Source organism: Anneissia japonica, unplaced genomic scaffold (assembly GCF_011630105.1).
Source record: "Anneissia japonica isolate Jap-2015-1 unplaced genomic scaffold, ASM1163010v1 scaffold456_len727751_cov192, whole genome shotgun sequence".
Classification (NCBI taxonomy): Eukaryota; Metazoa; Echinodermata; class Crinoidea; order Comatulida; family Comatulidae; genus Anneissia; species Anneissia japonica.
The window spans coordinates 346,944-359,904 of record NW_022713155.1 but is presented as its reverse complement, the minus strand read 5'-3'; the positions used below and the strand labels follow the sequence as shown (position 1 = coordinate 359,904).

The 12,961-nt window shown below is 36.7% G+C and overlaps 2 protein-coding genes across 2 annotated transcripts in view; one reads left to right on the top strand and one right to left on the bottom strand.

Annotated features, from left to right (window-relative positions):
• LOC117108260 (molybdate-anion transporter-like) overlaps window positions 1-4,503 on the bottom strand; it is a gene marked incomplete in the record, with an annotated part of 5,996 nt that extends 1,493 nt beyond the window's left edge. The window contains 3 exon segments of the mRNA XM_033250234.1: window positions 68-2,250; window positions 3,762-3,865; window positions 4,412-4,503. Coding sequence (XP_033106125.1) covers window positions 819-2,150 — 1,332 coding nt within the window.
• An 85-nt stretch (window positions 4,504-4,588) lies between these two features.
• Window positions 4,589-7,764, top strand: LOC117108261 (60S ribosomal protein L15-like). The gene is made up of 5 exons (XM_033250235.1): window positions 4,589-4,718; window positions 5,716-5,904; window positions 6,025-6,161; window positions 6,397-6,589; window positions 7,537-7,764. Exons 1-5 carry the CDS (start codon window positions 4,673-4,675, stop codon window positions 7,647-7,649), a joined length of 678 nt encoding a protein of 225 aa, XP_033106126.1. The 5' UTR covers window positions 4,589-4,672; the 3' UTR covers window positions 7,650-7,764.
• Window positions 7,765-12,961: the final 5,197 nt, after the last annotated feature.

Here is a 12,961-nt window from a genome sequence, read left to right as displayed (position 1 = left end):
GCATAGCGCTGCGTGCGCGTAGCTTTGCCGAGTGATCTCCTTCTCAATAATACCTCCATGGTGTAACTGAGAAATGTACTTTATTTACATTGCTTCTCTCTACCCAGAAATATAAATCGGTACGGTACCTGGTGGGGTTGCCTACTATTGAGCCTATATGGCAGCAAGACTTACACTTGTAGACCCAATGACCAGGGAAAACAAAGCACTTTGTAACCTAAAGGACAGGTGCTATATAAATACCAATAGCAAAATAGTACATCAAGTGTTGACGTGGTTAATAAAACACAATCTACATATTTACAGTACAGTGCATTTCCAAGCAATGAAAAAATATACAAACAAAATAAACATGAAAAAGTGAAGATTACAGAAAGCAAAGTACATAAATCACTATTGCAGGTTCTCCTTACAGTATGTCATTATTTGAACAGAACATTTCAAACATTTTACAGTACTTACTTAAATTGTCTTTAGCTTTAGCTTCCATCCTAAAACCAGCATCACTGACCAAAAAATGAAAACTGAATTTTTAATATTTATATTCTCCACATTATAAGCTTTAAAATGATAGGTCATACTGGAATCAATACTGGTCAAACTTAGTATTGCCAAAGTATGATTACAAGTATTACAGCTGCCCTGTACTAAAGCATACAATACTGCCTCATCAGATTAACATAGTAACAGTATGCTGGTTTTGGGATGGCATGCTTCAATTTACTTATGACCAAAAGCTGGATACATACATTTTATCTGAATAATTTAAGGGGAAAAAATAGTTAGCAAGCCTTTATTTATTATAAATATTTTGTCAGTTATGCCGCACTTTCTACTTCCTTCTTCACTTCCTCATCTTTGTACAATCTTGAAAATTTAAAACCACAGAGAAGGGCAAATATGAGCAGTATCGAACATAAGATGAAGATATGTCGAGTTCCCTTCCTCCACCCTTCATCATGTAGAATCATTAGTCCAATGCATGCGATCATGTTCAATGGTACACGAAACCAGTTCATAATAGATACCTTATGAGTTTCTGGAAGAATCTCATTTCGCAAGAAACCCATCGATGGAAAGTACAACCCGCAAGCAATCTCGAGGATTAAAAATGCTAGAAAAGACACTTTAGGCTGTTCATAATGCGATTTCGTTGATCCTATGCAGATTACAGTTGCAACAAGCGCTGATATTATAGCAGCGTTCAAAATATGTAACGGCTTTACACGATTTGCAGTCAGAATCTTGTACAGGAACGAACCAATCATGATGCAGACCATAAAGTTTGAAAAGACGACACCAAGTGGTGGGTGGTAATCCAGATCAACGACTGGTGTCCAGATGAAAACAAAAATGTACATAACACTTTCGAAAAGTGACTGCATTGCTCCTATCAGCAACATTCTTTGACTGTTCACAATATGTCTTAAACCATCGATGCATGATTTTTTCAATTGCATTTTCTTGTTGCCATAGTTTTCCTGCCATTTCTTAGTGACAATAAGACCGGAGGCAGCAAGCAACGGTACTGCAAGTAGAAACGGTGAAACAGGTCCTAGCTTCAGAAAACCTGCAAGTAAGTTAGCAACGAGCCCAGCAATTACTGCAAGGACTCCGTTCCAAAATGTGGCTTTGGAGAACGTAACTGGCAACCATTCCGTTGGGAAGTCGTGACACTCTATGTGTTCATGCACGTACCAAGATTCAAACGCCGTAAACAGAAGAGATGTCGACATCCCACCAAGAATGCGTCCAATGATCAAAACCCCATAGCTTCTTGACAGTTTGGTTAGACATGATATTGAGTATACAACTGTAAATGTTATACACAGTTTTTTTCTTCCAAAGCGGTCTGCTAGTACGGTTGTAGATGTCCCGAAAATCACACTAGCAGCAAATCCACAAACATAAAGAATGGCAATCTGCGATTCTAGGAAACCATAGTGGCTGTACAGTTTGTAGAGGTATGGACCTTGCAACCAATCAGCAGCGAGTGCTAAAAAGTATGGTAGAAAATACGCATGTTGGAATTGCACAAAATTTGGGTTGTTTCCTACTTGTTCGTCAGTTTTACTTTTCTTAATGAAAACATTGAGACCAAAGGCCAAAGTGCTTAAAACCAAAAATGTGAAGTACACTAATGCAATCATAATTTGACTGAATCAAGATACTGAATTTTAAAACAATCAGTTATAATACACAGGTGAAGTCCATCAGCTACCAAATGTCATCTTAAACTTCATTTGATCTCTGAAAAATATAATCAATAGGATGTTAAATGGCATCTGAATAAAGAGTAGTACTACAGTAAGTTACTACTACTAGTCTCAGCAGGCTTTGTGTTTGACAGTACTTTTTATATAGCCCCTCTAAATTCTACCTTCTCAGTACCTTCTCTAGGTAGGCTAACCTACAGTAGTAGGCCCTAGTTATAATAGTACTGTAGTACTACAAGAAATTCCTAGAAAAAGTAGTATCCTAGTATAGTATGTAAAGAGAGATATAGTCTTATTTATATATTTGCATAATGGCTTGAGTAGTAATAATAAGATCTTGTAAAAGCAATGGGTTCCCAAAATTTTGTGGAGTTATAGGGTCCTACTAAATACTACACGGAACACACGGGACCACTCGCGACCACACAGGTGCAAAAATGAATAAAATCTTTGGTCCTCCGCATATCCCAGCAAAGAAGATAACAAACAGTGAAACATTTCATTAAAAAAAAAAAATTAAAAAATACATTGAAACACAGAAAGCGGTACTACTGCCATTTATTTATTTTTTTTCATAGAAAAAATCTCAAAATACCATCTTTAAAAACATTATTCATAAGAAGTTAACTAGATTTGTCTCTGGGCTAAAACACAAATACAAATACGAAGCAGATACAGTTATTGTAGAATACTTAGGCCAATAGGCATACACGCAGGATGAAATGTAACGTACGTAGTGAATGTGGTAGAGGTCAAGGTGAACGTGTTTCTGGAGACGTGAATGCGTTACAGAACCTCAGTGTCAACGCATTAACTTCCAAAGCACAACGGAAAAACCTGCAAAAAAAAAATTCATTTTTACCATATTTTGGACAATTACCATTATAAAAGTTGGTTTTTATTGATTATATAGCAGTTCTATACTCTCGTGTGATAATATTTTTATCATTTTTGCACCCGTGTGTTCCCGAGTGGTTGCGAGTGGTCCCGTGTGTTCCGTGTGGTATTTAGTAGGACCGGTACGTTGGTACTACAAGAAATTCCTAGAAAAAGTAGTATCCTAGTATAGTATGTAGAGACAGATATAGTCTTATTTATATATTTGCATAATGGCTTGAGTAGTAATAATAAGATCTTGTAAAAGCAATGGGTTCCCAAAATTTTGTGGAGTTATAGGGTCCTACTAAATACCACACGGAACACACACGGGACCACTCGCGACCTCTCTGGACCACACAGGTGCAAAAATGGATAAAATCCCGGGTCCTCCGCATATCCCAGCAAAGAAGATAACAAACAGTGAAACATTTCATTAAAAAAAAAAAAAATTAAAAAATACATTAAAACACAAAAAGCGGTACTACTGCCATTTATTTATTTTTTTTCATAGAAAAAATCTCAAAATACCATCTTCAAAAACATTATTCATAAGAAGTTAACTAGATTTGTCTCTGGGCTAAAACACAAATACAAATACGAAGCAGATACAGTTATTGTAGAATACTTAGGCCAATAGGCATACACGCAGGATGAAATGTAACGTACGTAGTGAATGTGGTAGAGGTCAAGGTGAACGTGTTTCTGGAGACGTGAATGCGTTACAGAACCTCAGTGTCAACGCATTAACTTCCAAAGCACAACGGAAAAACCTGTAAAAAGAAAATTCATTTTTACCATATTTTGGACAATTACCATTATAAAAGTTGGTTTTTATTGATTATATAGCAGTTTTATACTCTTGTGTGGTAATATTTTAATCATTTTTGCACCCGTGTGGTCTCGAGTGGTCGCGAGTGGTCCCGTGTGTTCCGTGTGGTATTGTAGGACCGGAGTTAGAATACCCCCGGAGTTATATACATCTGGGGTGGCTCCCTAGGCACCTAATCATTTTTTAAGTTACTGCTGGGCTAAAACTTCTCCCAGCCCACCACCACCAGACAGACCCCCCCCCCTTCCCCATGCACTGGCCAGTCTTTTCTTGTCTACCATTCCCAAACAAGGCCTGGCTAAAAAAATAGGCTAGCCTATACTAGGCCTTGGTTGGGACCTGTTTGCGATCTAGGCCTAGGCCTAGCCTAGTGTATTACTAACCAGTGACAGTGGTTTTAGAAATGCAGTAATATAAGTATTAGAATAGCAGTTCACTTTAATTATACTGTAGAAATGTATCTTATTTCGTTTTTAATAGGCATTACCTTGAATTATGATCTGTTTTCAGGGGTTTGTTTTTGTTGAAAACTTCCACGATTCAATGAGGAAAGCGCCCTCAAACCATCATCAGCCATCAGCAGCAAATTCATGTTTTCAGTATTTCTTTAATGTTCTTCTAACTTCATTTATATTTAGATTCTTCAATAAATCTTCAAATAAAATAGCTATAAATTTATTTTATAATTATAAAAAATAAATTAATAAATGTTTTTGCTAAGTAATGTCATTCAATCATAGAATCTCGAATGCTGACCTTTGACCTGTCTTTTTGGGCTCCGTCAATTTCACAAGGTAGTGAATTTGTTGTGTCCTATGTAATCTTCATTAAATCGCCTTCACAGTAATTACATCGTATTTGTTTTTTAATTTATTTAGAAAGAATATGTACTAAAGTGTCATCAGTGTAATATTTTGTTTTAAAATACCATCAACTTAGGAATTATAGTTTAACAATATCAATTGTCCCTGTCCCTATCCAACTAAAGAATGTGTTATACATACAGTATGTACTGGGTTGCTTAAATTGTAGCCTATCTATGCCTACCATGACCCAGAACCAGATAGTACTAGGTAGGAGGCCTAGGCCTAAAATTATATAGTTATTATTAATTTATGAAAGTGTTAATGGGTAGAATTTTGTATTTTTATCGCAAATTGATCCAGCTAGTTAGAGAAAACATAGGTAGGCCTAGGCTAGAATAGTCTATAGAGAAAGGCCTATCTACGCTAGGCTAGGCCTAGTACTGTAGGCATAGGCCTACATAATTCACTGCAGGAGGCCTATCTAGGTAGGCTAGTCTAGGCGTACTGCTACAGTAATATTATAAAATATAAAAAAGTAAATAACAGGGAGGGCCTAGCTAATAATACTATTACTAACCCGAGTCATAAAAACAGCCAATGGTCTAGGCCCAGCTAGGAGCTACACGGTCAGTGTCACCTTCAGTATACAACAAGCTATTGAATTTGGCCCATCCATTTGACACTCGACTCCAAACTAAATAAGTACTTGTTTGGTACTTAGGCTTAGTCACCTATGTGTGCTTCACCCACTGACTGCTGGTTTGGGGCCAATTTGACCACTTTTCATGCTGTAGTTGCTGCTGTGCAGCTGTTAGAAGTGGATCTTCCTCACATATATTCATCAATTATTAATTTGTAATCACATCAGCATCAGATCTGCTGTTTTTCCCTAACTAGTAGTAGTATTATTAATAGTAGTATATTGTTTATATCTTTACTACATTATTTTATCATGTGCATATTTTCATTTTATATTTTCTTACAGCGAGGGCTCTTTACAAAATGGGAGCTTACAAGTACATGCAAGAACTATGGCGCAAGAAGCAGTGCGATGCTATGCGATTCCTGCTCCGCATCCGTTGTTGGCAGCTACGTCAACTGTCTGCTATTCACAGAGCTCCACGTCCATTAAGACCTGACAAGGCTCGTCGTCTTGGATATCGTGCTAAACAAGGTAGCTCTGTTTTTGATGCTCTAAAATTTTTAAAAATTTATCCAATTTGCTTACATTTTTGTTAGCTTTTTTCTTCCACAATATCCTGAACATATTTTCGTCCTTTTTAAAATTTTTCAGGATTTGTAATCTACCGCGTTCGTGTACGCCGAGGTGGAAGAAAGAGGCCAGTGCCAAAGGGAGCCACATATGGAAAGCCAACAAACATGGGTGTGAATGAATTGAAGTATCAACGAAGTCTACAAGCTACTGCTGAGGTAGGTACAACCAGAATATTTATATCTCAAATATTGTGCTGATGTATTTAATAATAATAATATTAAAATTTGAAATAATATATATGTTGAAGCTTGCGGTACACCACGTAAGTAGTTCTGAAAACAACTGCTGTAGTTGAGAAAGTCAACTTTGAAATTTGAAATAATATGAATTATAATACACACATATCAAATACTGTATTATTAATTCTGTTTATTGTTTCTCTGCCAAAAGGACCGTGTTGGACGACGATGCGGTGCTTTGCGTGTCCTCAACAGCTATTGGGTTGCCAATGATTCTACCTACAAATATTATGAGGTAATCCTTGTCGACCCACAACACAAGGCTATCCGTCGGGATCCAGACACCCAATGGATTTGCAATCCTGTCCACAAACACAGGGAACTTCGTGGACTCACCTCTGCATGTAAGTACACCTACCATATATATTACATGATAGAGGCCTAGTTCAGACTAGCTGAATAAACCCGGCTCAACTCACCGGGTTTATCCACCTGCCAGTCTGAACTAGGTGGCTTATCTCAAGTTGGGCTGTGTTCCTATAGTAACTAGGCCTGGCGTGCCACTGTGTTTAATTTTTCTAAACCAGGCTTTAATCATTGCGGGGGGTCTTGCATTGACTTCGGGTAACAAAACGACCAATCAGCATTCAAATACTTGCGCTGTGAGCGAGCGTTAGTTTTGCGAGCAATGTTTTGAAACACGTTTGCTGGTTACAGTTCATTATTATGAAAATTCTCGCACCTGGCTAATCCCGTTAGTCTGAACGCCTGGCAAAGTTAAGCTGGGCTTAGCGTTGAGCCGGGCTTAACTCAAGCCTGGCTTATATCTGAATGTAGCCATATATCATCTGGTAGCATACATTTTATGGTAAAGATATACACAGGCAATGTTATGTGTTAATATAAACAAGTACCATGCATTATATCAAGAATATAATCAGTACCATCCATTGTATAGTAGGAATGTAAACCAGTATCATATTGTATATCAAGAATTTAAGCAGTGTTTTCCTAACTCAGACCACAAGGAGCTGCAGTTACCAATTCTGATCACCTATTTCACGCAACAAAGTCTGCTGCAAATGAAATTTTGGCCAAAAATAGCCTCAAATTTATACACATATTTACCTAGATAGACAGATCCATAAATCAAAACTATTTTTCCAGGCATATTACAGTAATATATAATAAGGTGTCAAAGAAAATTATAAACAACCTAAATTAATTTTATGTGCATTTGGCATTAGTATACAACTGTGCCATATACTTATATTTAATATTTTCAGTACAATTAATATTTCTATATTTTTGAATACATATTCATAATTTATTTTTTATTATTTTTTTGTAGCCAAAAAGAGCCGAGGACTTGGAAAAGGACATTTATACAAACAAACCCAGGGAGGATCGCGCCGTGCATCCTGGAAGCGTCGCAATACCCTGCAGATGCGTCGTTATCGCTAGACAAATATAGCAATTGTTTTTTCCTTATTCTGGCACTTGCGAGTTTGGCTCATGGAACGTTTATGTCTCTACTGAATTGAAACCAGGTCTAATAAAAATGATTACTGTATGTGCATCAGTGTCTGTTTATTTGTTATTTATGATTCAGTGGTGGATCCAGGGGAAGAAAAGATGTGCAACATGTTTCTGCTTTATACATGTACATGGGAGAAAATATTGCTTCTTCCTCTATACTCTAATAATTGAAAAACACCAAATAATCTCTTAACAATTTCATCATAGTAATAATGGACCTTTCCGCTAAGCCCTGTGACAGTGTTAAAACATAGGTGAACACGTGCGTTTGTGGGACAACGCGTGTGTTTGTGAGACGCGCGCGTATTCCTAGCGTTGTTCTGATTAGTCAGTTGTTAAGTTTCATTGACAATCCGGAAAGGTCTATTGACAGATTTTTAAACAGTTTATTGATGATTGACAAAGAAAAATTCCATATATAATTAGGAGCAGGGACAAGTTTATTTTATAATCATCAAAGCATGTTTAGTGGAACAGTCTCTAATTGAAGACTAATATTTTGTAGTCCTGTATTAACAAATGTCATATATTTATTATTCTAATTTAGACTACTGCAATTATAATTAGAGGAGGGGGTGGGGGAAGAAGAAAAAATAATGTATTTTCTACATAGTAGACTCTAAAATCGATTAAATAAACCTTTGAAACCCCTAAATTGTCAAACTTTTTGGTGGCTTCGCCCCCGGACCACTTTAAAAACATTTTAAGCGACGTTCGACCACTCCCATTTTGCTCTTGTCGTGGAATCGGACCCCTGCCCCCGTCGGGTAAATCCTGGCGTCACCCCTGAATTAGAGACCAAAGCTGCTGAAGACAATGGAAACCCCGGTACCAAAAGTTGTCTTTAATTGGAGGGGACTTCCATCTTGATTACAAGTTATAATCAGCACCTTGTAATCCTCTTTGTACACGTACAAATGTGCAGGCTACATTCTTTCCACGAACCACAAATGGTGGAATAAATTAGGAAACTGTCCATGACCTTCCCAGAATTCCAGCGGCAATGGTTGTGCATGTGACCGAATATGAATGTCTGGCCAGCGGAACATGTGAAAGACCGGCTTGCTCATCATGTATGCTGTCTATAACTCCAGAAGGTTTAAATTATATAGAGAATCACACCATTAGTCGGCTTGTTAATTTAAGTGAGTATTATGCAAAGAATATAATTTTATTAATTGTGGGACTATTGACCCGGGGTTTAAACGAAAATACTTCCACCTCCTTCGGATTTTGTAAATAGAAATTTATCAACTCACTAAATACAGGTCTCCCTCTCATGGACCATTCCGCTAAGCCCCGCCCCTTGGATATTGTTGCTAGGGTCCTAAAAAAAATGACAGTGGGTAAATTGTACGTAACACGTGCGTTTGTGGAATAAGCACGTATTCCCGGTCCTGTTCTGATTGGACAATTAAGTTTGATTGATACTCCTGAAAGGTCCGTTAAAGACCCATCCAAATAAAGACTATCTAGAATTAAAGTCCACTATTCTTTGGCCCTGGATGATTATTTTTAATTAGAGACCAAACCTGCTACAGACCACAAAAAACTCGGTATAGTCATCTTTTATTGGAGAGACCTGTAAACAGATAGGCCTACACCGGGTTACCAACAGAATTAGTTTTTTTTTTTCTTTCTTGTTAGATTAATAATAGGCCTACAGACAGTATAATCCTAAAAATATATTCCATAAATTTTGTACCGCTTGCATGATAATGCTGTTTCAAAGGTAATATAAACTATTTTTTATTATTTTATTGATGATCTTCATATAAGAAAACATCATGAAGACAATAGCAAAATACGAAAACTAGTAAAATAATACTGCAGATATTTATACAGTGCTTTTCCTGGTAAAATGAAAACAGGACACTACGTCGGCAGCCGACGCGATATACGACTGCGACGGGACGACGCCTCGTGGGACAAGTCGTTTAGGATACTGTACTTCCACCGATAGAACTGGTGTTGTGTCGGCAAGTAATCACGGTGTCCTCCAGCCTCAAATCATACACAATGCCATCATGCTCCGTGGGTTAATTTGAAGTTAATCTATATAAAAAAATATTTGTTTTCTCACTTCAGTCATACATTGTATTCAGAATAAAGCACATTATACACATCAGTCATACATTGTATTCAGAATAAAGCACATTATACACACACATTTCACACCAGACGTTTCATATAGCCCAGTGTATACACATGATGTGTGGAAAGGAACAAATAGAATGTACCTTACCTACCCCCCCCCCCCCCCCGATTTATGGAGCAAATGCAACAAAACCATGACAATCGCTTAAACAAGGAAGCGTTTATTCTCATCTATTAGGCCTACTTACTTGTATTGAGAATTAATAGTGGTGGTAATAATAATAACATCCTAAAATCCAATAATAAATATTATATAGAACGCACAACATTTTCTGAGAATGATATGACGCAGTTTTTTGGCTTTTTTCCTTTGGAAAATCAAAAGGTTTTTTTTTTTCTTTTTCTTTTTCTTTTTTTTTTTTTTCGGAAAATATAACTCCTTATTTATTGTTATTCTATTTTCATCCTCTTGGGAAATTTTATTTGCTAGTATTTGCATATAAAATTAATATTCTATTATATTTCACTTGATGATAATACCCAAACGGCCGGTCGGGAAGTATGAGGCTTCGTGTGAATAGGCTTTACAGATAGAAAAATAATTACCTGGTATGTAAATTACCTGTTCCGATAGAACTGTCAAGATAGATGCATCAAAGGCGGAAATGATAAAAAAAAAATATAGAACTAAACAAAGAAGACTGTATTTGCTGACTGAAGTGGGTCTAATTCACCTCTATTCCATCTATTTGGATAACAAAAGAAGCGTGTAAGCGTTTAGAGCAAACCACATTCGTGCCATAGCATAAAAAAATTATTGTATTATTTCCGCCATAAATTTCCTGCTCGCTAACGTTCTATGTGTATCCAGTCAGTTCTGAAAATGGGCAAGGGACTCAGTGAAGTTAATCCTACATTATGAAGACCTCTAAGATAGTGATTGACGCACTTCAGCCTCAATTTTTAATTTTGGTTCTTCACTAGCTTGGAATTAGATGGCACATTACGCTTTATGAGCTCCACACCTATACAAATTAAAGCTGAAAAGTGTGCCGACTTCAAGGAAGTTGACAAGCAATACTCCAATAGACTGTCAGAGGAGCCGTCCTAGCCAGCGATTCATAGCACTGAGAACCTACAATGAAGGGATATATTTACATTATCAGTTTCTGCATGCTGTATCACTTCCATACATCAGCAGCTACACTTGGTAAGTGTACAATAGTACAGAGTGTATTATTTCTTGTTTTTTACGTGAAACATTAGACTAACAGTATACAGTAAACAGTAAACCATATGTGACGGGAAACGGGAGCGGTTAATGAGATACAGATTTTTGAATATTTAAAAACTCGGGAAAGATGGAAAAAAGGGGGTTACGCCCCTTTTCCCTCGGTTTTTAAATATTCAAAAATCGGTAGGCCTATCATTAACCGCTTCCGAGTTTTTCGTCATATAGTCCCCTATGCATTTTGTGTCTTAGAAAATCAGGACGGTACAACATATAAAAAAATTTCCTCCGGAACCTGGCTTTAAGGGGACACTTTCGGGACCGAATAGGGATTGGCGTATAGTGTTAAAAGATATAGTATTTCTCGTCTTGTGGCCGAAAATTGTCCCCTTAATAGGGATGTCCCATTCAGAAGGGTGGCCCCTTAATTATCCCAAAGAGGAGTACTGTGAATTTCTTCGCCAATGAGTAGGCCTATATGAAAATCATACGAACTATAATTACGTTACGATACGCAATGTATTTATTCGTCACATCCGCTGAAATGTTTTAAGCTAAAAATCTTTGAAACATAAATGGAAATTAGAATGGTTTAATTAGAGACCCGAGTTAACTTCTCACTATGCTATGTGCAGGTAAAATGACCGCCATTTAAAGCGCAAAGTTAAGAGACACGGTTCTCCCAATACCCATACCTCCCATCATGATTTTGCTTCTTGTATTTTTAGACAAAAAAGGTCTCGTACAATACCTCTTTCAATCCCATTAATCAGTCCAATCATCATTTAGAATTTACTCCTCCGTTTCCTCGCTTACCCAAATAGACCGCATACTTGTTGACTGTAGAAAATATTCTTTGTTCGGATTGACGAAATACTGGAGAAGATCACGGCTTCCTCTAAGCGGATTAAATGTAATTTAGGACATATTTTCACACACAGATAGCAAGTACAATAACAGCAATTACCCTTATGGGTTGTTAATAATTGTTCTCAATAGAAGCAAATTGATTTATACGTTGTAGGCCCATCAGTTAATAGCATACGAAATAGTTGACTTTGATTGATAGACTGATTGACTTTATTTCGGACTCATACAATAAAAAACAATATAACAACACGATAAAACAGAAATCCGAGGATAACACAATAAAATTAAAACTTATTTTATGGTCCTCACGCAAAACACTTGGCAAAACAATAAAAATAATTTTCTTCAACATGATAAAATTGTAATAAAATGGTCTAATAAATTGGTATATATATATACTGTCTCTTATACACATCTAGATGTGTATAAGAGACAGGCTGTAGTGTGTATAGAGCTACTTTTCTTTATCTCCTATTTTACTTCTTTCAATATTTCCCACTTCTCTCTCTTACTCTTCTTCTTTGTAATCTCATAAGCCTCCTCTATGCTTTGCCGATATATCAGTGAGGCCTTCAAACAGGTCAGGAAAAATCAATGAGAAATGTTTCATTTTCGCTTTCAGGACGATAGTGAACACAATGACATTGTTAACAATATGCAGTGTAAGTATTAAAGTAAAAGTTAAGGCTTTGATTATGCAGTTAAATCTATTTTAGCATCAGGTGTAGGGCGTTTGTCAGTCGTGAGTTCGAGACCTATGCTCTCAGTTTGCTTTTTGTGTCATTGGTCAACATTCTTTGGAAAACAGACTTATCTTACGTTCAATTTAGTTTCTGTTAAGCCTTTTTTTCACTAGGCAAATTTATTCGCGCGAATCGAAAGCATCGGTTTATGCGCATGCGCATTTACATTTCTATCGAAATTTTTGCGAAGCGAAAAAAATGTGCAACCAATCAAATCTCAGGAAGCGCTGTCTCTTATACACATCTGGGATAATATAATTACAATACTAAACATTAGTCCATTAATTTTCACTGTG

What these genes read in the sequence shown, in the direction of transcription:
- LOC117108261 (XM_033250235.1), top strand. Translation starts at nt 4,673, where the DNA reads ATGCTGACCTTTGACCTGTCTTTTTGGGCTCCGTCAATTTCACAAG. An exon ending in GTCTACAAGCTACTGCTGAG is followed by an intron (nt 6,162 to 6,396) that starts GTAGGTACAACC and finishes CTCTGCCAAAAG; the next exon opens with GACCGTGTTGGACGACGATG. An exon ending in TCGTGGACTCACCTCTGCAT is followed by an intron (nt 6,590 to 7,536) that starts GTAAGTACACCT and finishes ATTTTTTTGTAG; the next exon opens with CCAAAAAGAGCCGAGGACTT.